A 25,683-nucleotide genomic window follows, 5' to 3' on the forward strand; every position below is an offset into this window, starting at 1 on the left:
AGCTCCTTCAAAGTGTTTACTTTGTCTGAAATACTCATATGCATGTTTTATGTTTTTAGTCACATATTTATGTTTTTATTTAAATTACAACTCCTCTCCTCATATACCAGCTAGACATTGGTTCCCAATCCAGCTTGCTACTTAGAAAGCATGTGGGTCTTTCTTCTTTCTTTTTTAAATAGTTTGATATACATTTAAAAATGATTTATCTTGCAGCTTCACATGTGTAGTTACAGGAATAATGGTCTAGACCATAACGCCTAGCAACAACAAAACATATACAGTACCAGTCAGAAGTTTGGACACACCTACACATTCAAGTGTTTTTCTTTATTGTTACTATTTTCTACATTGTTGAATAATAGTGAAGACATCAAAACTATGAAATAACATTTACGGTATCATGTAGTAACCAAAAATTCTAAGTGGTAGGTCGGTATAGACACGTGGCTTCATTCTAAGTGGTAGGTTAGTGGTAGGTCAGTATAGACACATGGCTTCATTCTAAGTGGTAGGTTAGTGGTAGGTCGGTATAGACACGTGGCTTCATTCTAAGTGGTTGGTTAGTGGTAGGTCAGTATAGACACGTGGCTTCATTCTAAGTGGTAGGTCAGTATAGACACATGGCTTCATTCTAAGTGGTTGGTTAGTGGTAGGTCAGTATAGACACGTGGCTTCATTCTAAGTGGTAGGTCAGTATAGACACATGGCTTCATTCTAAGTGGTTGGTTAGTGGTAGGTCAGTATAGACACGTGGCTTCATTCTAAGTGGTAGGTCGGTATAGACACGTGGCTTCATTCTAAGTGGTAGGTTAGTGGTAGGTCGGTATAGACATGTGGCTTCATTCTAAGTGGTAGGTCAGTATAGACACGTGGCTTCATTCTAAGTGGTAGGTTAGTGGTAGGTCGGTATAGACACGTGGCTTCATTCTAAGTGGTAGGTCAGTATAGACACGTGGCTTCATTCTAAGTGGTAGGTTAGTGGTAGGTCGGTATAGACACGTGGCTTCATTCTAAGTGGTAGGTTGGTATAGACACGTGGCTTCATTCTAAGTGGTAGGTCAGTATAGACACGTGGCTTCATTCTAAGTGGTAGGTCAGTATAGACACGTGGCTTCATTCTAAGTGGTTGGTTAGTGGTAGGTCAGTATAGACACGTGGCTTCATTCTAAGTGGTAGGTTAGTGGTAGGTCGGTATAGACACGTGGCTTCATTCTAAGTGGTAGGTCAGTATAGACACGTGGCTTCATTCTAAGTGGTAGGTTAGTGGTAGGTCAGTATAGACACGTGGCTTCATTCTAAGTGGTAGGTTAGTGGTAGGTCGGTATAGACACGTGGCTTCATTCTAAGTGGTAGGTCGGTATAGACACGTGGCTTCATTCTAAGTGGTAGGTCGGTATAGACACGTGGCTTCATTCTAAGTGGTAGGTCAGTATAGACACGTGGCTTCATTCTAAGTGGTAGGTTAGTGGTAGGTCGGTATAGACACGTGGCTTCATTCTAAGTGGTAGGTCAGTATAGACACGTGGCTTCATTCTAAGTGGTAGGTCGGTATAGACACGTGGCTTCATTCTAAGTGGTAGGTTAGTGGTAGGTCGGTATAGACACGTGGCTTCATTCTAGGTGGTAGGTCGGTATAGACACGTGGCTTCATTCTAAGTGGTAGGTCGGTATAGACACGTGGCTTCATTCTAAGTGGTAGGTTAGTGGTAGGTCGGTATAGACACGTGGCTTCATTCTAAGTGGTTGGTTAGTGGTAGGTCAGTATAGACACGTGGCTTCATTCTAAGTGGTAGGTCGGTATAGACACGTGGCTTCATTCTAAGTGGTAGGTTAGTGGTAGGTCAGTATAGACACGTGGCTTCATTCTAAGTGGTAGGTCAGTATAGACACGTGGCTTCATTCTAAGTGGTAGGTCAGTATAGACACGTGGCTTCATTCTAAGTGGTAGGTCAGTATAGACACATGGCTTCATTCTAAGTGGTTGGTTAGTGGTAGGTCAGTATAGACACGTGGCTTCATTCTAAGTGGTAGGTCGGTATAGACACGTGGCTTCATTCTAAGTGGTAGGTTAGTGGTAGGTCAGTATAGACACGTGGCTTCATTCTAAGTGGTAGGTCAGTATAGACACGTGGCTTCATTCTAAGTGGTAGGTCAGTATAGACACGTGGCTTCATTCTAAGTGGTAGGTCGGTATAGACACGTGGCTTCATTCTAAGTGGTAGGTTAGTGGTAGGTTGGTATAGACACGTGGCTTCATTCTAAGTGGTAGGTCAGTATAGACACGTGGCTTCATTCTAAGTGGTAGGTCAGTATAGACACGTGGCTTCATTCTAAGTGGTAGGTCAGTATAGACACATGGCTTCATTCTAAGTGGTTGGTTAGTGGTAGGTCAGTATAGACACGTGGCTTCATTCTAAGTGGTAGGTCGGTATAGACACGTGGCTTCATTCTAAGTGGTAGGTTAGTGGTAGGTCGGTATAGACACGTGGCTTCATTCTAAGTGGTAGGTCGGTATAGACACGTGGCTTCATTCTAAGTGGTAGGTCAGTATAGACACGTGGCTTCATTCTAAGTGGTAGGTCAGTATAGACACGTGGCTTCATTCTAAGTGGTAGGTCGGTATAGACACGTGGCTTCATTCTAAGTGGTAGGTCGGTATAGACACGTGGCTTCATTCTAAGTGGTAGGTCAGTATAGACACGTGGCTTCATTCTAAGTGGTAGGTCAGTATAGACACGTGGCTTCATTCTAAGTGGTAGGTCGGTATAGACACGTGGCTTCATTCTAAGTGGTAGGTCGGTATAGACACGTGGCTTCATTCTAAGTGGTAGGTCGGTATAGACACGTGGCTTCATTCTAAGTGGTAGGTCAGTATAGACACGTGGCTTCATTCTAAGTGGTAGGTCAGTATAGACACGTGGCTTCATTCTAAGTGGTAGGTCGGTATAGACACGTGGCTTCATTCTAAGTGGTAGGTCAGTATAGACACGTGGCTTCATTCTAAGTGGTAGGTCAGTATAGACACGTGGCTTCATTCTAAGTGGTAGGTTAGTGGTAGGTCAGTATAGACACGTGGCTTCATTCTAAGTGGTAGGTCAGTATAGACACGTTGCTTCATTCTAAGTGGTAGGTCAGTATAGACACGTGGCTTCATTCTAAGTGGTAGGTCAGTATAGACACGTGGCTTCATTCTAAGTGGTAGGTCAGTATAGACACGTGGCTTCATTCTAAGTGGTAGGTCAGTATAGACACGTGGCTTCATTCTAAGTGGTAGGTCAGTATAGACACGTGGCTTCATTCTAAGTGGTAGGTTAGTGGTAGGTCAGTATAGACACGTGGCTTCATTCTAAGTGGTAGGTTAGTGGTAGGTCGGTATAGACACGTGGCTTCATTCTAAGTGGTAGGTCAGTATAGACACGTGGCTTCATTCTAAGTGGTAGGTCAGTATAGACACGTGGCTTCATTCTAAGTGGTAGGTTAGTTGTAATTAATGTGGGCATTGGGACATAGTCTGAAACCACTTTTAGATAACACGTACCACCTCATGTACAGAGCATTTTTGAAAGTATTCAGACACCTGGACTTTATCCACATTTTGTTACGTTACAGCCTTATTCTAAAATGTATAAAATAGTTATTTTTTTCCCCTCATCAATCTACACACAATACCCCATAATGACAAAGCAAAAACAGGTTTTTAGAAATGTTTGCAAATGTATATATAAAAAAAAAACTGATATCACATTTGTCATTTTGGGGGCGTTGTGTGTAGATTGGGGCAAAAACTAAATTATTTAACCCATTTTAGAATAAGGCTGTAACGTAACAAAGTGGAATAGTTGAAGGGGTCTGAATACTTTCCCCAATTCACTGTAGGCCTGTCAGGGAAATATTGACACAGACATTGACTTTTACTGTTGTGCATGAAGTCGCTGTATTCTGCTTCCCCTCCAGAGGCGAGACTCTGAACGTGTTCCTTCACGACGATGCGGTGTACGGCCTGTCGGTCAGCCCCGTTAACGACAACGTGTTCGCCAGCTCCTCTGACGACGGACGGGTCCTCATCTGGGACACACGGCAGCCACCACACGGAGGTAATAATTTCACGACTGGGCAGGGGCTCAGCCGTGGGTGGGGCCTGGGAGGGCATAGGCCCACCCACTCACCACTATACACGCCAGCTACTACAGTAACTGAAATGACTGCAAAACTTAGCAAAGAACTGCAGTTAGTTTCGGAATGGGTAGCAAGGAATAACTTAGTCCTAAATTTTTCCAAAACTAAAAGCATTTTTATTTAGGACAAATCATTCACTAAACCCTAAACCTCAACTACATCTCATAATGAGTAACATGGAAATTGAGCAAGTTGAAGTGACTAAACTGCATGGAGTAACCCTGGAATGTAAACTATCAAAACATGTTGATACAACAGTAGCTAAGATGGGGAGAAGTCTGTCCATAATAAAGTGCTGCTCTGCCTTCTTAACAACACTATCAACAAGGCAGGTCCTACAGGCCATAGTTTCTACCTTCTTAACAACACTTTCAACAAGGCAGGTCCTACAGGCCCTAGTTTCTACCTTCTTAACAGCACTATCAACAAGGCAGGTCCTACAGGCCCTAGTTTCTACCTTCTTAACAGCACTATCAACAAGGCAGGTCCTACAGGCCCTAGTTTCTACCTTCTTAACAACACTATCAACAAGGCAGGTCCTACAGGCCCTAGTTTCTACCTTCTTAACAGCACTATCAACAAGGCAGGTCCTAGTTTCTACCTTCTTAACAACACTATCAACAAGGCAGGTCCTACAGGCTCTAGTTTCTACCTTCTTAACAACACTATCAACAAGGCAGGTCCTACAGGCCCTAGTTTCTACCTTCTTAACAGCACTATCAACAAGGCAGGTCCTACAGGCCCTAGTTTCTACCTTCTTAACAACACTGTCATCAAGGCAGGTCCTGCAGGTCCTAGTTTCTACCTTCTTAACAGCACTATCAACAAGGCAGGTCCTAGTTTCTACCTTCTTAACAACACTATCAACAAGGCAGGTCCTACAGGCTCTAGTTTCTACCTTCTTAACAACACTATCAACAAGGCACGTCCTACAGGCCCTAGTTTCTACCTTCTTAACAACACTATCAACAAGGCAGGTCCTACAGGCCCTAGTTTCTACCTTCTTAACAACACTATCAACAAGGCAGGTCCTGCAGGTCCTAGTTTCTACCTTCTTAACAACACTATCAACAAGGCAGGTCCTACAGGCCCTAGTTTCTACCTTCTTAACAACACTATCAACAAGGCAGGTCCTAGTTTCTACCTTCTTAACAGCACTATCAACAAGGCAGGTCCTACAGGCCCTAGTTTCTACCTTCTTAACAACACTATCAACAAGGCAGGTCCTACAGGCCCTAGTTTCTACCTTCTTAACAACACTATCAACAAGGCAGGTCCTAGTTTCTACCTTCTTAACAGCACTATCAACAAGGCAGGTCCTACAGGCCCTAGTTTCTACCTTCTTAACAGCACTATCAACAAGGCAGGTCCTACAGGCCCTAGTTTCTACCTTCTTAACAACACTATCAACAAGGCAGGTCCTACAGGCCCTAGTTTCTACCTTCTTAACAACACTATCAACAAGGCAGGTCCTACAGGCCCTAGTTTCTACCTTCTTAACAGCACTATCAACAAGGCAGGTCCTACAGGCCCTAGTTTCTACCTTCTTAACAGCACTATCAACAAGGCAGGTCCTACAGGCCCTAGTTTCTACCTTCTTAACAACACTATCAACAAGGCAGGTCCTACAGGCCCTAGTTTCTACCTTAACAACACTATCAACAAGGCAGGTCCTACAGGCCCTAGTTTCTACCTTCTTAACAACACTATCAATGAGGAAGGTCCTACAGGCCCTAGTTTCTACCTTCTTAACAACACTATCAACGAGGAAGGTCCTACAGGCCCTAGTTTCTACCTTCTTAACAACACTATCAACAAGGCAGGTCCTACAGGCCCTAGTTTCTACCTTCTTAACAACACTATCAACAAGGCAGGTCCTAGTTTCTACCTTCTTAACAGCACTATCAACAAGGCAGGTCCTACAGGCCCTAGTTTCTACCTTCTTAACAGCACTATCAACAAGGCAGGTCCTACAGGCCCTAGTTTCTACCTTCTTAACAACACTATCAACAAGGCAGGTCCTACAGGCCCTAGTTTCTACCTTCTTAACAACACTATCAACAAGGCAGGTCCTACAGGCCCTAGTTTCTACCTTCTTAACAACACTATCAACAAGGCAGGTCCTACAGGCCCTAGTTTCTACCTTCTTAACAACACTATCAACAAGGCAGGTCCTAGTTTCTACCTTCTTAACAACACTATCAACAAGGCAGGTCCTACAGGCCCTAGTTTCTACCTTCTTAACAACACTATCAACGAGGAAGGTCCTACAGGCCCTAGTTTCTACCTTCTTAACAACACTATCAACAAGGCAGGTCCTAGTTTCTACCTTCTTAACAACACTATCAACAAGGCAGGTCCTACAGACCCTAGTTTCTACCTTCTTAACAGCACTATCAACAAGGCAGGTCCTACAGGTCCTAGTTTCTACCTTCTTAACAACACTATCAACGAGGAAGGTCCTACAGGCCCTAGTTTCTACCTTCTTAACAACACTATCAACGAGGAAGGTCCTACAGGTCCTAGTTTCTACCTTCTTAACAACACTATCAACTAGGCAGGTCCTACAGGCCCTAGTTTCTACCTCCTTAACAACACTATCAACAAGGCAGGTCCTAGTTTCTACCTTCTTAACAACACTATCAACAAGGCAGGTCCTACAGGCCCTAGTTTCTACCTTCTTAACAACACTATCAACAAGGCAGGTCCTAGTTTCTACCTTCTTAACAACACTATCAACAAGGCAGGTCCTACAGGCCCTAGTTTCTACCTTCTTAACAACACTATCAACAAGGCAGGTCCTACAGGCCCTAGTTTCTACCTTCTTAACAACACTATCTACAAGGCAGGTCCTACAGGTCCTAGTTTCTACCTTCTTAACAACACTATCAACTAGGCAGGTCCTACAGGCCCTAGTTTCTACCTTCTTAACAACACTATCAACAAGGCAGGTCCTAGTTTCTACCTTCTTAACAGCACTATCAACAAGGCAGGTCCTACAGGCCCTAGTTTCTACCTTCTTAACAACACTATCAACAAGGCAGGTCCTAGTTTCTACCTTCTTAACAACACTATCAACAAGGCAGGTCCTACAGACCCTAGTTTCTACCTTCTTAACAGCACTATCAACAAGGCAGGTCCTACAGGTCCTAGTTTCTACCTTCTTAACAACACTATCAACAAGGCAGGTCCTACAGGCCCTAGTTTCTACCTTCTTAACAACACTATCAACAAGGCAGGTCCTACAGGCCCTAGTTTCTACCTTCTTAACAACACTATCTACAAGGCAGGTCCTACAGGTCCTAGTTTCTACCTTCTTAACAACACTATCAACTAGGCAGGTCCTACAGACCCTAGTTTCTACCTTCTTAACAGCACTATCAACAAGGCAGGTCCTACAGGCCCTAGTTTCTACCTTCTTAACAACACTATCAACGAGGAAGGTCCTACAGGTCCTAGTTTCTACCTTCTTAACAACACTATCAACGAGGAAGGTCCTACAGGTCCTAGTTTCTACCTTCTTAACAACACTATCAACTAGGCAGGTCCTACAGGCCCTAGTTTCTACCTTCTTAACAACACTATCAACAAGGCAGGTCCTAGTTTCTACCTTCTTAACAGCACTATCAACAAGGCAGGTCCTACAGGCCCTAGTTTCTACCTTCTTAACAACACTATCAACAAGGCAGGTCCTACAGGCCCTAGTTTCTACCTTCTTAACAACACTATCAACATGCAGGTCCTACAGGCCCTAGTTTCTACCTTCTTAACAACACTATCAACAAGGCAGGTCCTACAGGCCCTAGTTTCTACCTTCTTAACAACACTATCAACAAGGCAGGTCCTACAGGCCCTAGTTTCTACCTTCTAACAACACTATCAACAAGGCAGGTCCTACAGGCCCTAGTTTCTACCTTCTTAACAACACTATCAACAAGGCAGGTCCTACAGGCCCTAGTTTCTACCTTCTTAACAACACTATCAACGAGGAAGGTCCTACAGGCCCTAGTTTCTACCTTCTTAACAACACTATCAACAAGGCAGGTCCTACAGACCCTAGTTTCTACCTTCTTAACAGCACTATCAACAAGGCAGGTCCTACAGGCCCTAGTTTCTAGCTTCTTAACAACACTATCAACAAGGCAGGTCCTACAGGCCCTAGTTTCTACCTTCTTAACAACACTATCAACAAGGCAGGTCCTACAGGCCCTAGTTTCTACCTTCTTAACAACACTATCAACAAGGCAGGTCCTACAGGCCCTAGTTTCTACCTTCTTAACAACACTATCAACAAGGCAGGTCCTACAGGCCCTAGTTTCTACCTTCTTAACAACACTATCAACAAGGCAGGTCCTACAGACCCTAGTTTCTACCTTCTTATCAACAAGGCAGGTCCTAGTTTCTACCTTCTTAACAACACTATCAACAAGGCAGGTCCTACAGGCCCTAGTTTCTACCTTCTTAACAACACTATCAACAAGGCAGGTCCTACAGGCCCTAGTTTCTACCTTCTTAACAACACTATCAACAAGGCAGGTCCTACAAGCCCTAGTTTCTACCTTCTTAACAGCACTATCAACAAGGCAGGTCCTGCAGGCCCTAGTTTCTACCTTCTTAACAACACTATCAACAAGGCAGGTCCTAGTTTCTACCTTCTTAACAACACTATCAACAAGGCAGGTCCTACAGGCCCTAGTTTCTACCTTCTTAACAACGCTATCAGTCTGTTCAGTCGTGTGGTCAGGTGCCACAAACAGGGACTACGGAAAATGGCAGTTGTCTCAGAACAGGGCAGCACGGCTGGCCCTTGGACGTGCACAGAGAGCTAACATTAATGACATGGATGTCAATCTCTCATGGCTCAAAGTGGAAGAGAGATTGGCTTCCTCACTACTACTTCCTCACTACTACATGCCACCAGAGGTCTGTTTAAACTAGTAGCACACAGCTCAGACACCCATTCATACCCCACAAGACATGCCACCAGAGGTCTGTTTAAACTACTAGCATAAACCTCAGTCTCTTCACATTCCCCACAGTACTACATAGAGCCATGACTACATGGAACTCTATTCCACAGTACTACATAGAGCCATGACTACATGGAACTCTATTCCACATCAGGTAACTGATGAAAGATGTCAAATCAGATTTAAAAATCTGACTAAAAAAACACCTTATGAAACAGAGAGGAATGTGACAAACATAGGCACAGACATGTGCATACACACACACACGATAACATACGCGCTATACACACACACACACACACACGATAGCATACACACACACACACACACGATAGCATACACTCTATACACACACACACATGATAACATACACTCTATACACACACACACGATAACATACTCTCTATACACGCACACACTTAATGTGTAGTGAAATCTGTTATGTATGTATTGTAATGTTTTTACAATTGTATAAACTGCCTTAATTCTGCTGGACCCCAGGAAGAGCAGCTAGGCCTTGGCAGCAGCTAATGGGGATCCATAATAAATACTTGGGAGACTGGCCCACCCACTGGGGCGCAAGGCCCAGCCAATCAGAATGAGTTTTTCCCCACAAAAGGGCTTTATTACTGTGGCATTGTGTTGTGTGATAAAACTGCACATTTTAGAGCGGCCTTTTATTGTCCCCCCGTCCCCCCCCAGCACAAGGTGCACCTGTGTAATGATCATGCTGTTTCATCAGCTTCTTGATATGCCACACCTGTCAGGGTGGATGGATTATCTTGGCAAAGGAGAAAGGCTCACTAACAAGGATGTGAACAAATTTGTCCACAAAATTTGACAAATAAGCTTTTTGTGCGTACAGAACATTTCTGAGATCTTTTATTTCAGCTCATTAAACATGGAACCAACACTTTACATGTTAGTTGACTTGCCTAGTTTAAATCAAGGTTGCATAAATATAAAATGTTCATGTTGCATTTTTATATTTTTGTAAAGTATTTTTCAGTGTATTATTGTGTATATAAAACCTATTGCGATAGGCCTACACCTGATCAATAACAATGTCATCTGAGTTAAATCCATGCCCTTCCCGGTGTGTTTCAGAGCCCTTCTGTTTGGCCAACTACCCGTCAGCCTTCCACAGTGTGATGTTCAACCCGGCAGAGCCCCGACTGCTGGCTACAGCCAACTCCAAGGAGGGGGTGGGGCTGTGGGACATCCGCAAGCCTCGCACGTGAGAGCTTCTGTTCACGTCACACTCTGAACTCTCAGGCTGTAATCCAGCATCTGTTTTACCCAATTTGTCCACCAGATGGCACTATTTAAAAAAATTTAAATAAAAAAAAAAAAAAATGTATTCACCAATTTCTTAACATTGCTTCTATTCTGACCATATAAGATTGAAACTGCCTCTAAATGTAATCAGACATAAGTACTCTCCATTTATTTGTCTCTATATCTACACTGTCTGTCAATCACTCTTATTTTATAAGGACCTTTTTATATCAGCGGCTGTCAGTGCTTTAACAAACAAACAGTCAAGCAAAGCAGTGGCCAGGAAAAAGTCCCCTTTGAAGGAAGAAACCTAGAGAGGAACACGACTCCTGCTCTTCCTTCCTAATCCACCTCTGTCTCTCTCTCTCTCTCTCTCTCTCTCTCTCTCTCTCTGTCTCTCTCTCTCTCTCTGTCTCTCTCTGTCTCTCTCTCTCTGTCTCTCTCTCTCTCTCTGTCTCTCTCTCTCTGTCTGTCTCTCTGTCTCTCTCTCTCTGTCTCTCTCTGTCTGTCTCTCTGTCTCTCTCTCTCTCTCTCTCTCTGTCTCTCTCTCTGTCTCTCTCTCTGTCTCTCTCTCTGTCTCTCTCTCTCTCTCTCTCTCTCTCTCTCTCTCTCTCTCTCTGTCTCTCTGTCTCTCTGTCTCCCTCTCTCTCTGTCTCTCTCTCTCTCTCTCTCTCTCTCTGTCTCTCTGTCTCTCTGTCTCTGTCTTTCTGTCTCTCTCTCTGTCTCTGTCTCTCTCTCTCTCTGTCTCTCTGTCTCTCTCTCTATCTCTCTCTCTCTCTCTCTCTCTCTCTCTGTCTCTCTCTCTCTGTCTCTGTCTGTCTCTCTGTCTCTCTATCTCTCTCTGTCTCTCAATTCAATTCAAGGGGCTTTATTGGCATGGGAAACATGTGTTAACATTGCCAAAGCAAGTGAGGTAGATAATATATAAAGTGAAATAAACAATAAAAATTAACAGTAAACATTACACATACAGAAGTTTCAAAACAATAAAGACATTACAAATGTCATATTATATATACAGTGTTTTAACAATGTACAAATGGTAAAGGACACAAGATAAAATAAATAAGCATAAATATGGGTTGTATTTACAATGGTGTGTGTTCTTCACTGGTTGCCCTTTTCTTGTGGCAACAGGTCACACATCTTTCTGCTCTGATGGCACACTGTGGAATTTCACCCAGTAGATATGGGAGTTTATCAAAATTGCATTTGTTTTCAAATTCTTTGTGGGTCTGTGTAATCTGAGGGAAATATGTCTCTCTAATATGGTCATACATTGGGCAGGAGGTTAGGAAGTGCAGCTCAGTTTCCACCTCATTCTCTCTCCGTCTCTCTCTCTCCGTCTCTCCCAGTTCTCTGCTGCGGTACGGTGGTAGCATGTCCCTGCAGAGTGCCATGTCGGTGCGTTTTAACAGCGCAGGGACCCAGCTCCTGGCCCTGCGTCGCAGGCTACCCCCGGTCCTCTACGAGCTACACTCTCGCCTACCCAGCTTCCAGTTCGACCACCAGGGCTACTTCAACTCCTGTACCATGAAGAGCTGCTGCTTCGCTGGAGACAAGGATCAGGTGAGCCCTCGGGGCTATGGTTGGCATCCCAAATGGCACGCTGTTCCCTACATAGTGCACCCCCTACAGCTTGTAGAGCCTTGAAGACCCTGGTCAAAAGTAGTGCACTATATAGGGTCTAAAGTGGTGCACTATATAGGGAATAGGGTCTAGAGTTCTGCACTATATAGGGAATATGGTCTAGAGTAGTGCACTATATAGGGAATATGGTCTAGAGTAGTGCACCATATAGGGAATAGGGTCTAGAGAGTAGTGCACTATATAGGGAATAGGGTCTAGAGAGTACTGCAATATATAGGGAATATGGTCTAGAGTAGTGCACTATATAGGGAATAGGGTCTAGAGAGTAGTGCAATATATAGGGAATATGGTCTAGAGTAGTGCACCATATAGGGAATAGGGTCTAGAGAGTAGTGCACCATATAGGGAATAGGGTTTAGAGTAGTGCACCATATAGGGAATAGGGTCTAGAGAGTAGTGCACCATATAGGGAATAGGGTTTAGAGTAGTGCACCATATAGGGAATAGGGTTTAGAGTAGTGCACTATATAGGGAATAGGGTTTAGAGTAGTGCACTATATAGGGAATATGGTCTAGAGTAGTGCACCATATAGGGTTTAGAGTAGTGCACCATATAGGGAATAGGGTTTAGAGTAGTGCACCATATAGGGAATAGGGTCTAGAGAGTAGTGCACCATATAGGGAATAGGGTTTAGAGAGTAGTGCACTATATAGGGAATAGGGTCTAGAGAGTAGTGCACTATATAGGGAATAGGGTCTAGAGTAGTGCACTATATAGGGAATAGGGTTTAGAGTAGTGCACTATATAGGGTTTAGAGTAGTGCACTATATAGGGAATAGGGTCTAGAGAGTAGTGCACTATATAGGGAATAGGGTTTAGAGTAGTGCACTATATAGGGAATAGGGTCTAGAGAGTAGTGCACTATATAGGGAATAGGGTCTAGAGAGTACTGCAATATATAGGGAATATGGTCTAGAGTAGTGTACCATATAGGGTTTAGAGTAGTGCACTATATAGGGAATAGGGTCTAGAGAGTAGTGCACTATATAGGGAATAGGGTCTAGAGAGTACTGCAATATATAGGGAATATGGTCTAGAGTAGTGTACCATATAGGGTTTAGAGTAGTGCACTATATAGGGAATAGGGTCTAGAGAGTAGTGCACTATATAGGGAATAGGGTCTAGAGAGTACTGCAATATATAGGGAATATGGTCTAGAGTAGTGCACCATATAGGGAATAGGGTTTAGAGTAGTGCACCATATAGGGAATAGGGTTTAGAGAGTAGTGCACCATATAGGGAATAGGGTTTAGAGTAGTGCACCATATAGGGAATAGGGTTTAGAGAGTAGTGCACCATATAGGGAATAGGGTTCAGAGTAGTGCACCATATAGGGAATAGGGTCTAGAGAGTAGTGCACCATATAGGGAATAGGGTTTAGAGAGTAGTGCACCATATAGGGAATAGGGTTTAGAGAGTAGTGCACCATATAGGGAATAGGGTTTAGAGTAGTGCACTATATAGGGTGCCCTCTGAGAACCAGCCTTTGTGACCATCTCAAAGCTTTCTGTTTTCCAACAGCACTGTTGCTCAGTGTCCACCGGTCATCTGACACAGCCCTCCATCACTCTCTTTCTTGGTCAAATAGCCCTTACAGCCTGGAGGTGTGTTTGAGTCATTGTCCTGTTGAAAAACAAATGATAGTCCCACTAAGGCCAAACCAGATTGGATGGTGTATCGCTGCAGAATGCTGTGGTAGCCATGCTGGTTAAGTGTGCCTTGAATTCTAAATAAATCAGACAGCAAAGCACCATCACACCACCTCCTCCATGCTTCACGGTGGGAACCACACATGCGGAGATCATCCGTTCACTCACAAAGACACGGGGGTTAGAAGCAAAAATCGTAAATTTGGACTCGTCAGTCGAAAGGACAGATTTCCACCGGTCTAATGTCCGTTGCTCGTGTTTCTTGGCCCAAGCAAGTCTCTTCTTCTTATTGGTGGCCTTTAGTGGTGGTTTCTTTGCAGCATTTTGACCATGAAGGACTGATTCAATTCTTTGGGCTGCAATTTCTGAGCCTGGTAACTCTAATGAACGTATCCTCTGTAGCAGAGGTAACTCTGGGTCTTCCTTTCCTGTGGCGGTCCTCATGACAGCCAGGTAACTCTAATGAGCTTATCCTCTGTAGCAGAGGTAACTCTGGGTCTTCCTTTCCTGTAGCGGTCCTCATGACAGCCAGGTAACTCTAATGAGCTTATCCTCTGTAGCAGAGGTAACTCTGGGTCTTCCTTTCCTGTGGCGGTCCTCATGACAGCCAGGTAACTCTAATGAACGTATCCTCTGTAGCAGAGGTAACTCTGGGTCTTCCTTTCCTGTAGCGGTCCTCATGACAGCCAGGTAACTCTAATGAGCTTATCCTCTGTAGCAGAGGTAACTCTGGGTCTTCCTTTCCTGTGGTGGTCCTCATGACAGCCAGGTAACTCTGGGTCTTCGTTTCCTGTGGTGGTCCTCATGACAGCCAGGTAACTCTAATGAACTTATCCTCTGCAGCAAAGGTAACTCTGGGTCTTCCTTTCCTGTGGCGATCCTCATGAGAGCCAGTTTCATCATAGCGTTTGATCATTTTTCTGCGACTGCACTTGAAGAAACTTTAAAAGTTCTTAAAATGTTCCAGATTGACTGACCTTCATGTCTTAAAGTAATGATGGACTGTAATTTCTCTTTGCTTATTTGAGCTGTTCTTGCCATAATATCGACTTGGTCTTTTACCAAATAGGGCTATCTTCTGTATACCACCCCTACCTTATTGGTTGAGAGAATGCCAAGTGTTTGCAAAGCTGTCGTCAAGGCAAAGGGTGGCTACTTCGACGAATCTCAACTATAAAATATGTTGATGTAACAATTCTTTTTTTTTTTTTTTGGTTACTACATGATTCCATATGTGTTATTTCATAGTTTTGATGTCTTCACTATTATTCTACAATGTAAAAATATACAGAAAAACCCTGTAATGAGTAGGTGTCAACTTTTGACTGGTACAGTATCTACCAATTAGCAGAGACACTTCCAGTACAGGGTGTGGATGTGATCCCTGTGGGACTTTGACCTTCAACCTTCTGCGTCGCTAAGTAACACTCGTACTATCTAAACTACAGACCGTTCTGTTATGGAGCCTAGAAAGTCAACGTCCCAATTTTTTGGGGGTTTTCCTGAAGGAACTCTGCAGTAGGCTCAAGGGATCCATCTCAAATGGCACCTTGTTCCCTATGCCGTGCACTACATTAGTCCGTAGCCCTTTCATCCAGTTGGGGAGGTCGTCCAGAGGGCAACGGTGAAAGGTGAGGCCTTTTTATTGAGGCTCTTCAGTCTCCTTCTAGTGATGAACACAGAAGCCCTGTAATCTCTAGCCAAAACTCTTCCCTCAGCTCTTCCCCAAACCTGGTTTGCCTCCCCCCTATTCCTTACATAGTGTCCAGGGCTCTGGTCAAAAGTAGGGCACTATGTAAAGAATAGGATGCAATTTGGCACTAGCTCCCCCCCCCCCGCTCTTTTCATATGAGACATGATATCACTCTGAAACCATGTCTAGTTTATGTTCACAATTGGCTGCGGTGCTGTCAGGGGAGACCTTCGCTGCAGAAGAAGACCCTTCCAGAATAACAGAACCGTGCTGCAGCCGGCTGGAATCTACCAGTGACGTGTGAGACCAGAGTTACACGAAGCGCGAGGGAGACGTTAGGCCTTGTGGGGGAGGAGGTGATGTAGGATGCCTGCTGCTACATTCACTAGTGCTTTCTCTCTGCTGTGCGGACTGGCCCCCGACTACTTGTTGTCAAGGTGACGATCTTGCTTAGAGAGACGACAAAAGGCTTGTGCCGGTTATGGTTACAATTCTATTCGTGTGTCCTGGGGTTCCCCTCCCAGGTGTCACCGCGGGCCTCTTAATGACCCTAGTGGTGTCACTCGTTAGTAGATAATGACCCTAGTGATGTCACTAGTTCGTAGATAATGACCCTAGTGGTGTCACTAGTTAGTAGATAATGACCCTAGTGATGTCACTCGTTAGTAGATAATGACCCTAGTGATGTCACTAGTTCGTAGATAATGACCCTAGTGGTGTCACTAGTTAGTAGATAATGACCCTAGTGATGTCACTCGTTAGTAGATAATGACCCTAGTGATGTCACTAGTTCGTAGATAATGACCCTAGTGATGTCACCAGTTAGTAGATAATGACCCCAGTGATGTCACTAGTTAGTAGATAATGACCCTAGTGATGTCACTAGTTAGTAGATAATGACCCTAGTGATGTCACTAGTTAGTAGATAATGACCCCAGTGGTGTCACTAGTTAGTAGATAATGACCCCGGTGATGTTAGTAGATAATGACCCCAGTGATGTCACTAGTTAGTAGATAATGACCCTAGTGATGTCACTAGTTAGCAGATAATGACCCCAGTGATGTCACTAGTCAGTAGATAATGACCCCAGTGGTGTCACTAGTTAGTAGATAATGTCCCCGGTGATGTTAGTAGATAATGACCCCAGTGATGTCACTAGTTAGTAGATAATGACCCCAGTGGTGTCACTAGTTAGTAGATAATGACCCCGGTGATGTCACTCGTTAGTAGATAATGACCCCAGTGGTGTCACTAGTTAGTAGATAATGACCCCGGTGATGTCACTCGTTAGTAGATAATGACCCCGGTGATGTCACTAGTTAGTAGATAATGACCCCGGTGAGTGAGTGAGACAAATAGCACCCTGTTCCCTCCCATAGTTCACTACCCTGGTCCAAAGTAGTGCACAATATCTGGAATAGGTTGCCATTTGAGGTGCAATCTTTGGATCATTCTGGATCATTCTTCTCTTCTGGCTTCATTGGCTCGGCTCCTCGTTGCCTGGCAACAGACACCACGCATATTTCTGCTCAGTGTGTTTTTTGGAGAAGTGTACACCTCATCTCAAATTCTATCTTCCCTCTGAGAAGAGATGTGTCATAAATTCTTCTGTCTCCGTATTGTAACTGCGCTGCCTGTTTTGCTGTTTCTACAACTGGATCCTTGGAAGTATTTTTTATTTTTTTAAATAAATGTAAAAATGGCAATTATTTTCCCCTTGAAGGATTTAGGCTCGGATTCATAAAGCGTTAAGAGTGCTGATCTAGGATCAGATCTTGTCTGTGTAATCTTTTTTCATTATGATCTAAAATACAAACCTAAACTGATCCTAGATCAGCAGTCTTACTCGGGAGGCGCTTTATGAATGTGGACTCTTATCTCAAAATGGACTGGCCATAATGTTTTAAAGTTTAGATGTTCCCTGACTATCTTCTCAAGCTTTTTGTTTTTGAGGATTAATTGTTGATAACAAGCTTCTCTTTTTATTTTATTTGGTATCAACAGAAACTGAGAACACCGTGTAATAGTTCAACATCATGATGTGTTTTATAGAGGACGGTGTCTTACAATGAGTCCCAAATCCAACCCTATTCCCTATGTAGTCCACTACTTTTGTCAGCGGGGCTCTGGACTAAAGAAGTGCACTACATTGGGAATAGGGTCTAAAGTAGTGCACTATATAGGGAATAGGGTCTAAAGAAGTGCACTATATAGGGAATAGGGTCTAAAGAAGTGCACTACATAGGGAATAGGGTCTAAAGAAGTGCACTACATAGGGAATAGGGTCTAAAGAAGTGCAGTACATAGGGAATAGGGTCTAAAGAAGTGCAGTACATAGGGAATAGGGTCTAAAGAAGTGCACTACATAGGGAATAGGGTCTAAAGAAGTGCACTACATAGGGTCTAAAAAAGTGCACTACATAGGGAATAGGGTCTAAAGAAGTGCACTACATAGGGAATAGGGTGGCATTTTGAGATGCCTCTATGTTAATCTCTCTGTTGTCTTCCTCCAGTATGTCTTGTCTGGATCAGATGACTTCAACCTTTACATGTGGAGAATCCCCAAGGATCCTGAAGCAGGTGTGTGTGTGTGTGTGTGTGTGTGTGTGTGTGTGTGTGTGTGTTTCAATCTTATATGTGTAAATAGCTAAGTTTCTGTACAATTTGTGACAGATGAAACAATATGCACATTTCCCCACCAGGGAGGTTTACAGTAAACAAACTTTATTTTGTGGATAAAAGGCTTTGCGTGATAACTTTGTCCCCATAAAAATGACTTTTGCCTTTTATAGTCTCATGTTAAATGGGTTTCCATGACATTTTAAACTCTACTGATGGTTTTGTATAGTGAAATGTGCCCTCTGGCCAACAGAGACAGTGAAATGTGCCCTCTGGCCAACAGAGACAGTGAAATGTGCCCTCTGGCCAACAGAGACAGTGAAATGTGCCCTCTGGCCAACAGAGACAGTGAAATGTGCCCTCTGGCCAACAGAGACAGTGAAATGTGCCCTCTGGCCAACAGAGACAGTGAAATGTGCCCTCTGGCCAACAGAGACAGTGAAATGTGCCCTCTGGCCAACAGAGACAGTGAAATGTGCCCTCTGGCCAACAGAGACAGTGAAATGTGCCCTCTGGCCAACAGAGACAGTGAAATGTGCCCTCTGGCCAACAGAGACAGTGTGGGTAGTCTACGTACATGATGAGATTACTATGGATAAAAGCGATTTTAATTATTTGTATTTGTCAAATGGCAGCCATATCACCAGTATAAGACCCTCAATATTTATTGGAAATGAACATCAAGCTCACCTTGAACTTTCACCACCCTGTGAAGTTCATCACTTATTTTTTTTAATTATACCTTTATTTAACTAGTCAAGTCAGTTAAGAACAAATTCTTATTTTCAATGACGACCAACTCTCTAACCACTAGGCCCCGAGGCGTAGCGGGAGGACCAGACCAACTCTCTAACCACTAGGCCCGAGTCGTAGCGGGAGGACCAGACCAACTCTCTAACCACTAGGCCCAGTCGCAGCGGGAGGACCAGACCAACTCTCTAACCACTAGGCCCCGAGTCGTAGCGGGAGGACCAGACCAACTCTCTAACCACTAGGCCCGAGTCGTAGCGGGAGGACCAGACCAACTCTCTAACCACTAGACCCCGAGTCGTAGCGGGAGGACCAGACCAACTCTCTAACCACTAGGCCCGAGTCGTAGCGGGAGGACCAGACCAACTCTCTAACCACTAGGCCCCGAGTCGTAGCGGGAGGACCAGACCAACTCTCTAACCACTAGACCCAGTCGTAGCGGGAGGACCAGACCAACTCTCTAACCACTAGGCCCCGAGTCGTAGCGGGAGGACCAGACCAACTCTCTAACCACTAGGCCCCGAGTCGTAGCGGGAGGACCAGACCAACTCTCTAACCACTAGGCCCCGAGTCGTAGCGGGAGGACCAGACCAACTCTCTAACCACTAGGCCCCGAGTCGTAGCGGGAGGACCAGACCAACTCTCTAACCACTAGGCCCCGAGTCGTAGCGGGAGGACCAGACAACATATCGTCGCATGACTCAAAGTTTACTTCCATATGACGGTTATTATATCAATGTTTGCGCATAAAGGCGTTTCTGCCAGACACAAACAGACCACGTCGAAACACACATTTGTCTCGTCGAACATTTCATGTTTCAGTCATGGCTTTTCTTTATACGTCGGATAATTCATCCGCATGAAATGTTTGGATGGAAACGTGGTTAAAGACGGCGCGTCTCTATTACTCCGTCTCCCCTCCCTTCCCAGGAGGCCCGGGGCGTGTGGTCAACGGAGCGTCCATGGTCCTGAAGGGTCACCGTTCCATCGTGAACCAAGTCCGGTTCAACCCCAGCACCAATATGATCTGCTCCTCCGGGGTCGAGAAGGTCATCAAGGTCAGTAGTTAAGTCGTATATTATTATTTATTTTTTACAGTTTTAATAATCATTCACATCACAGGGCGTGGGGGGGTGTATGACTTGATACAATGATTTGGTTCATCGGTGGTTCATGAAATCATCAGTGACCTATCCACATTACATCATGAACATTCAATTGATTACATTATCATGATTTTAAAAGTTCATCAGTTCGGTTGTTTGAGTACAGAATCTTGAAGGTAATTGTCCGTTGCAAGAAAAGGAGAAACCGCCTGGGCGCTCACCGTGCCATCCGAGTCATTATCTCAGCCCCTGGGCGCTCACTTTGCCATCCGAGTCATTATCTCAGCCCCTGGGCGCTCACCGTGCCATCCGAGTCATTATCTCAGCCCCTGGGCGCTCACCGTGCCATCCGAGTCATTATCTCAGCCCCTGGGCGCTCACCGTGCCATCCGAGTCATTATCTCAGCCCCTGGGCGCTCACCGTGCCATCCGAGTCATTATCTCAGCCCCTGGGCGCTCACCGTGCCATCCGAGTCATTATCTCAGCCCCTGGGCGCTCACCGTGCCATCCGAGTCATTATCTCAGCCCCTGGGCGCTCACCGTGCCATCCGAGTCATTATCTCAGCCCCTGGGCGCTCACCGTGCCATCCGAGTCATTATCTCAGCCCCTCGACTCCGAAACCCTCTGAAAGGGTAACGGAAGTAACTCATTCCTCACTTGGTGGTTTCCTATCCTGTATGACTCAGGTCTTCAGTCATGACAACTCACTGTCCCTCGTGAATCACAGGGCCTGAGGTGAAGACAGACGACTCATCTCCTTCGCCATCTGTCCCCTTTTGACAAGCTTGTCGAAGGAAGATGTTGGTTCATCATCATAACGCTCTCAATTCAATTCAAGGGGCTTTATTGGCATGGGAAACATGTGTTAACATTACCAAAGCAAGTGAGGTAGATAATATATAAAGTGAATATATAAAGTGAAATAAACAATAAAAATTAACAGTAAACATCACACATACAGAAGTTTCATAACAATAAAGACATTACAAACGTCATATTATATATATATATATACAGTGTTTTTACAATGTACAAATGGTAAAGGACACAAGATAAAATAAATAAGCATAGATATGGGTTGTATTTACAATGGTGTGTGTTCTTCACTGGTTGCCCTTTTCTCGTGGCAACAGGTCACAAATCGTGCTGCTGTGATGGTACACTGTGGAATTTCACCCAGTAGATATGGGAGTTTTTCAAAATTGGATTTGTTTTCGAATTCTTTGTGGATCTGTGAAATCTGAGGGAAATATGTCTCTCTAATATGGTCATACATTGGGCAGGAGGTTAGGAAGTGCAGCTCAGTTTCCACCTCATTTTGTGGGCAGTGAGCACATAGCCTGTCTTCTCTTGAGAGCCATGTCTGCCTACGGCGGCCTTTCTCAATAGCAAGGCTATGCTCACTGAGTCTGTACATAGTCAAAGCTTTCCTTAATTTTGGGTCAGTCACAGTGGTCAGGTATTCTGCCACTGTGTCATCTCTGTTTAGGGTCAGTCACAGTGGTCAGGTATTCTGCCGCTGTGTACTCTCTGTTTAGGGCCAAATAGCATTCTAGTTTGCTCTGTTTTTTTGTTAATTCTTTCCAATGTGTCAAGTAATTATCTTTTTGTTTTCTCATAATTTGGTTGGGTCTAATTGTGCTGCTGTCATGGGGCTCTGTAGGGTGTGTTTGTGAACAGAGCCCCAGGACCAGCTTGCTTAGGGGACTCTTCTCCAGGTTCATCTCTCTGTAGGTGATGGCTTTGTTGTGGAAGGTTTGGGAATCGCTTCCTTTTAGGTGGTTATAGAATTTAACGGCTCTCTCCTACAGCGGCTCTATGTCTCCTCTCCCGCGGAAGGCTCTAGGTCTCCTCTCCCGCGGAAGGCTCTAGGTCTCCTCTCCCGCGGAAGGCTCTAGGTCTCCTCTCCCGCGGAAGGCTCTAGGTCTCCTCTCCCGCGGAAGGCTCTAGGTCTCCTCTCCCGCGGAAGGCTCTAGGTCTCCTCTCCCGCGGAAGGCTCTAGGTCTCCTCTCCCGCGGAAGGCTCTAGGTCTCCTCTCCCGCGGAAGGCTCTAGGTCTCCTCTCCCGCGGAAGGCTCTAGGTCTGTACCAGAAGTGTGAAAGCTGATACAGGCTTTCTAAACCTGACCTCTGCCTCGTCTCTTCTTGCCCCCCCCCCCCCCAGGCGTGGAGCCCCTACCAGCAGACAGAGAGTCTGGGCGACCTGGATGGTTGTGTGGAGAATAAGTCCAGGAGTCTGTACAGCCATGAGGAGTACATCAGCCTGGTGCTGAACAGTGGCAGTGGCCTGAGGCACGACTACGTCTCACAGGTAACACACACACACACACACACACACACACACACACACACACACACACACACACACACTCTGGGGGATGAATTGAAGTACGATTGCATCTTTCTCATGTCATCTCAGTCCATCCAGGAGGATCCTCGTATGATGGCCTTCTTTGACTCTCTGGTTCGTCGGGAGATCGAGGGCTGGAGTTCGGACTCAGACAGTGACCTGAGTGAGGGGGCCATGCTGCAGCTCCACGCCAGGGGACGCCGCTCCACACGGGCTGTAGGAGACGGCGCCGGGGTCCTGGTTGGTGCTGCTTCACCTGTACATCCCGCTGCTGCTATGGGCGACTCGGACCGCTCCTCCTCATCCTCATTGGCTGCACCCGAGGCCTTGGGGGCGGAGCCGCTGCTGCCCAGGAGTCGTCAGCGACATCACCAGTCTGCGTTCTTATTGGACCTGGTGGGAGAGGACTCTGATTCCTCTGGGTTCTGGCTGGACCCCATGCCACGCCCCAGCCCCCGAGACAACTCCACCCTCTCCAGCCCCACATCCTCCCCCGCTGGGGCCTCCTCCAGCTCCTCCAACACCTCCTCCACCAGCTCTGAGGACGAGGAGCGCCGCAGGGTCAGCACCAGGCAACGCAACGCCGCACGGAGGCGCCGCATGCACTTCCCCTGCAGGCCCAGTGGAGGGCGTCCCGAGTCCGCCCAGGCCCTGTACCCCGGGGGGGTCGACTCCTGCTCCTACCCCAAGATCTCCATGGATGAGGCCTCATCCTCCTCCGCATCCTCCACGGAGCTGCAGCAGGGCCGGGACTCGGTCCAGATCGGACCCCACAGAAGGAGCTCGAAAATGGGGAGATGTGCCAGCAATTCGGGCAGACTTACCGGTTCCAACCCTGCAGTCTCTCTGGACAGCCAAGACGACCTTCTCATCACCTCTCAGGACACCCTGCAGCAGAGGAACGAGTCCCGGGAGGGAGGGGTGACGGGGGCTGCTTTAGAGAGGATGGACAACAGTAGCTGGGTCTCCTCTTCCTCCAGACATCACCACAGCCCCCACCAGACTGAGAGGACTGAAGTGCCAGTAGACCGTCTGGCTCCAGACCTGTTTGCGTCCCCAGATTCCAGGGGGGAGAGGGAGGCCTTGGCAGGGAAACAGACAGACACTAGGAACCAGGAAGAGGCAGGGCTGTCTTCTCAGAGAGGCCAGGCCCCGACCCAGGGGGCGCTAAAACGGACTCACCTGGGGTCAGGAGGTCAAGGGTCAGAGAAGAAGTTGAAGAGATGATGATGACGCCTGTCGTGGGAAGGTGATCATTTGGTGAAAGACTGATGTTGTCCCACATTACCCTATTCCCCGTAGCTCTCAAACCTCTCCTCTGGGACGTTGCACAACATCGTTGTAGCCCTGAACTACCTCATCTGATTCACCTTGTCAAGGGCTTCAGGGTTAGTTGACTAGTTAAATCAGGTCTGCTAGCTCTGGTATATATTAAATACATGGAACAACTGGGGGGTCCCAGTAACACTGGCCCATGGAACAACTGGAAGGTCCCAGTAACACTGGCCCATGGAACAACTGGGAGGTCCCAGTAACACTGGCCCCTGGAACAACTGGGGGGTCCCAGTAACACTGGCCCATGGAACAACTGGGGGGTCCCAGTAACACTGACCCAAAGAACTGGGGGGTCCCAGTAACACTGGCCCATGGAACAACTGGGGGGTCCCAGTAACACTGACCCAAAGAACTGGGTGGTCCCAGTAACACTGGCCCCTGGAACAACTGGGGGGTCCCAGTAACACTGGCCCATGGAACAACTGGGGGGTCCCAGTAACACTGACCCAAAGAACTGGGGGGTCCCAGTAACACTGGCCCATGGAACAACTGGGGGGTCCCAGTAACACTGGCCCATGGAACAACTGGGGGGTCCCAGTAACACTGGCCCATGGAACAACTGGGGGGTCCCAGTAACACTGACCCATGGAACAACTGGGGGGTCCCAGTAACACTGGCCCATGGAACAACTGGGGGGTCCCAGTAACACTGACCCATGGAACAACTGGGGTCCCAGTAACACTGGCCCATGGAACAACTGGGGGGTCCCAGAGGAGAGGTCTGAGTAACACTACTTTTCACCAGGAGCCAATGGTCCACAGTAGTATACTATGTAAAGGAAAGGGGGACATTTCGGATGCAACCTGAGACTCTCTGGCTTTTCTTTTGTGTTTTTACAATTCCAGTTTCTTGGTTTGGTGACACTAAAAAGGGTGTCGCAATTTATCATTTTTGCGCCATTGGGACGTGTATTCTGCTAAGAGCAGGACACAGTGGCTATGAGGGCTTGGCTCTCGGTCTGTCAATCAGAACATACTGGATAATGATTGGTCCAATATTACTGTGGCAGCAATGCGTTCTGTAACTTCTAGAAATTGTCATCACTTCTGAGGTGAAACCATAGATGACATTAAATATCACAAGATCCAAAAATATGTAATAACATTGACAATGGTATTGTAAATGCACTACTAGTTAGTCATTTAGTCTTAAGGCAGAATTTTTGTTGAATTTAAAAAAACAACAACATTAAAATACGGCCGGTTTAGTTTTTGTTGTTGTTGAAGAAAGCAGGTTCAGGACGAAAGGCTTTGAGTCATTTAGATTTTTCAGTGAGATTCTTGGTGAAGTGTCAGCATTTCTATGGCTAATCTGTTGTTGCCATGCAAACAGCTGGCTAATCTGTTGTTGCCATGCAAACAGCTGGCTAATCTGTTGTTGCCATGCAAACAGCTGAGTGGCGGCATTTAAAAAAATAAATAGTTTCAGTGTTAAGGTTGATAATTGTTTCTTGTCTCTTCGTCTTCATGTTTTATTCTGGTTTATTTATTCAATTAAAGAATCATTCATTGTCTGGTTACACTGATGCCATTTTTGAGATGTTTTTCTCTACGTTTTACAAGGATTTTTAAAATCAATTTACAATGATGAAAATCGCATTTTACTCTCACCTTTCAAGACACCCAAAGGATACTTTGAATTAAATAGCAAATTGAAACAATAATCGACATACATTGTCTTCAGTGTACCATTCCATTTCTCTAATTGTAAAGAGATTGTATAATGTTTCTGAACCGCACAGTACCAAGTCACCATGGCAACGAAGCTTCAACACTGCAGTGAAAGAAATGTGACCCTGAACAGACCACAGACTGGAGAATACAGAACAAACCAATCTATAGCCTGGAGAATACAGAACACAGACCAAACCAATCTATAGCCTGGAGAATACAGAACACAGACCAAACCAATCTATAGCCTGGAGAATACAGAATACAGACCAAGCTAATCTATAGCCTGGAGAATACAGAACACACCAATCTATAGACTGGAGAATACAGAACACACCAATCTATAGCCTGGAGAATACAGAATACAGACCAAGCCAATCTATAGCCTGGAGAATACAGAACACACCAATCTATAGACTGGAGAATACAGA

General features: G+C 45.6%; 1 protein-coding gene across 1 annotated transcript; it reads left to right on the forward strand.

The window, feature by feature from the left end:
- Positions 1–3,957: 3,957 nt before the first annotated feature.
- On the forward strand, positions 3,958–25,101 carry LOC135532369 (DDB1- and CUL4-associated factor 5-like; the record flags this gene model as incomplete). The annotated part of the gene is made up of 7 exons (XM_064959931.1): positions 3,958–4,097; positions 10,257–10,386; positions 11,783–11,996; positions 17,935–18,001; positions 19,721–19,848; positions 22,062–22,208; positions 22,317–25,101. Coding segments are annotated over 7 exons (1,984 nt in total), but the record flags the coding sequence as incomplete, so codon positions are not given.
- Between the last annotated feature and the right edge of the window lie 582 nt (positions 25,102–25,683).

Source organism: Oncorhynchus masou, unplaced genomic scaffold (assembly GCF_036934945.1).
Source record: "Oncorhynchus masou masou isolate Uvic2021 unplaced genomic scaffold, UVic_Omas_1.1 unplaced_scaffold_1844, whole genome shotgun sequence".
Taxonomy (NCBI): Eukaryota; Metazoa; Chordata; class Actinopteri; order Salmoniformes; family Salmonidae; genus Oncorhynchus; species Oncorhynchus masou.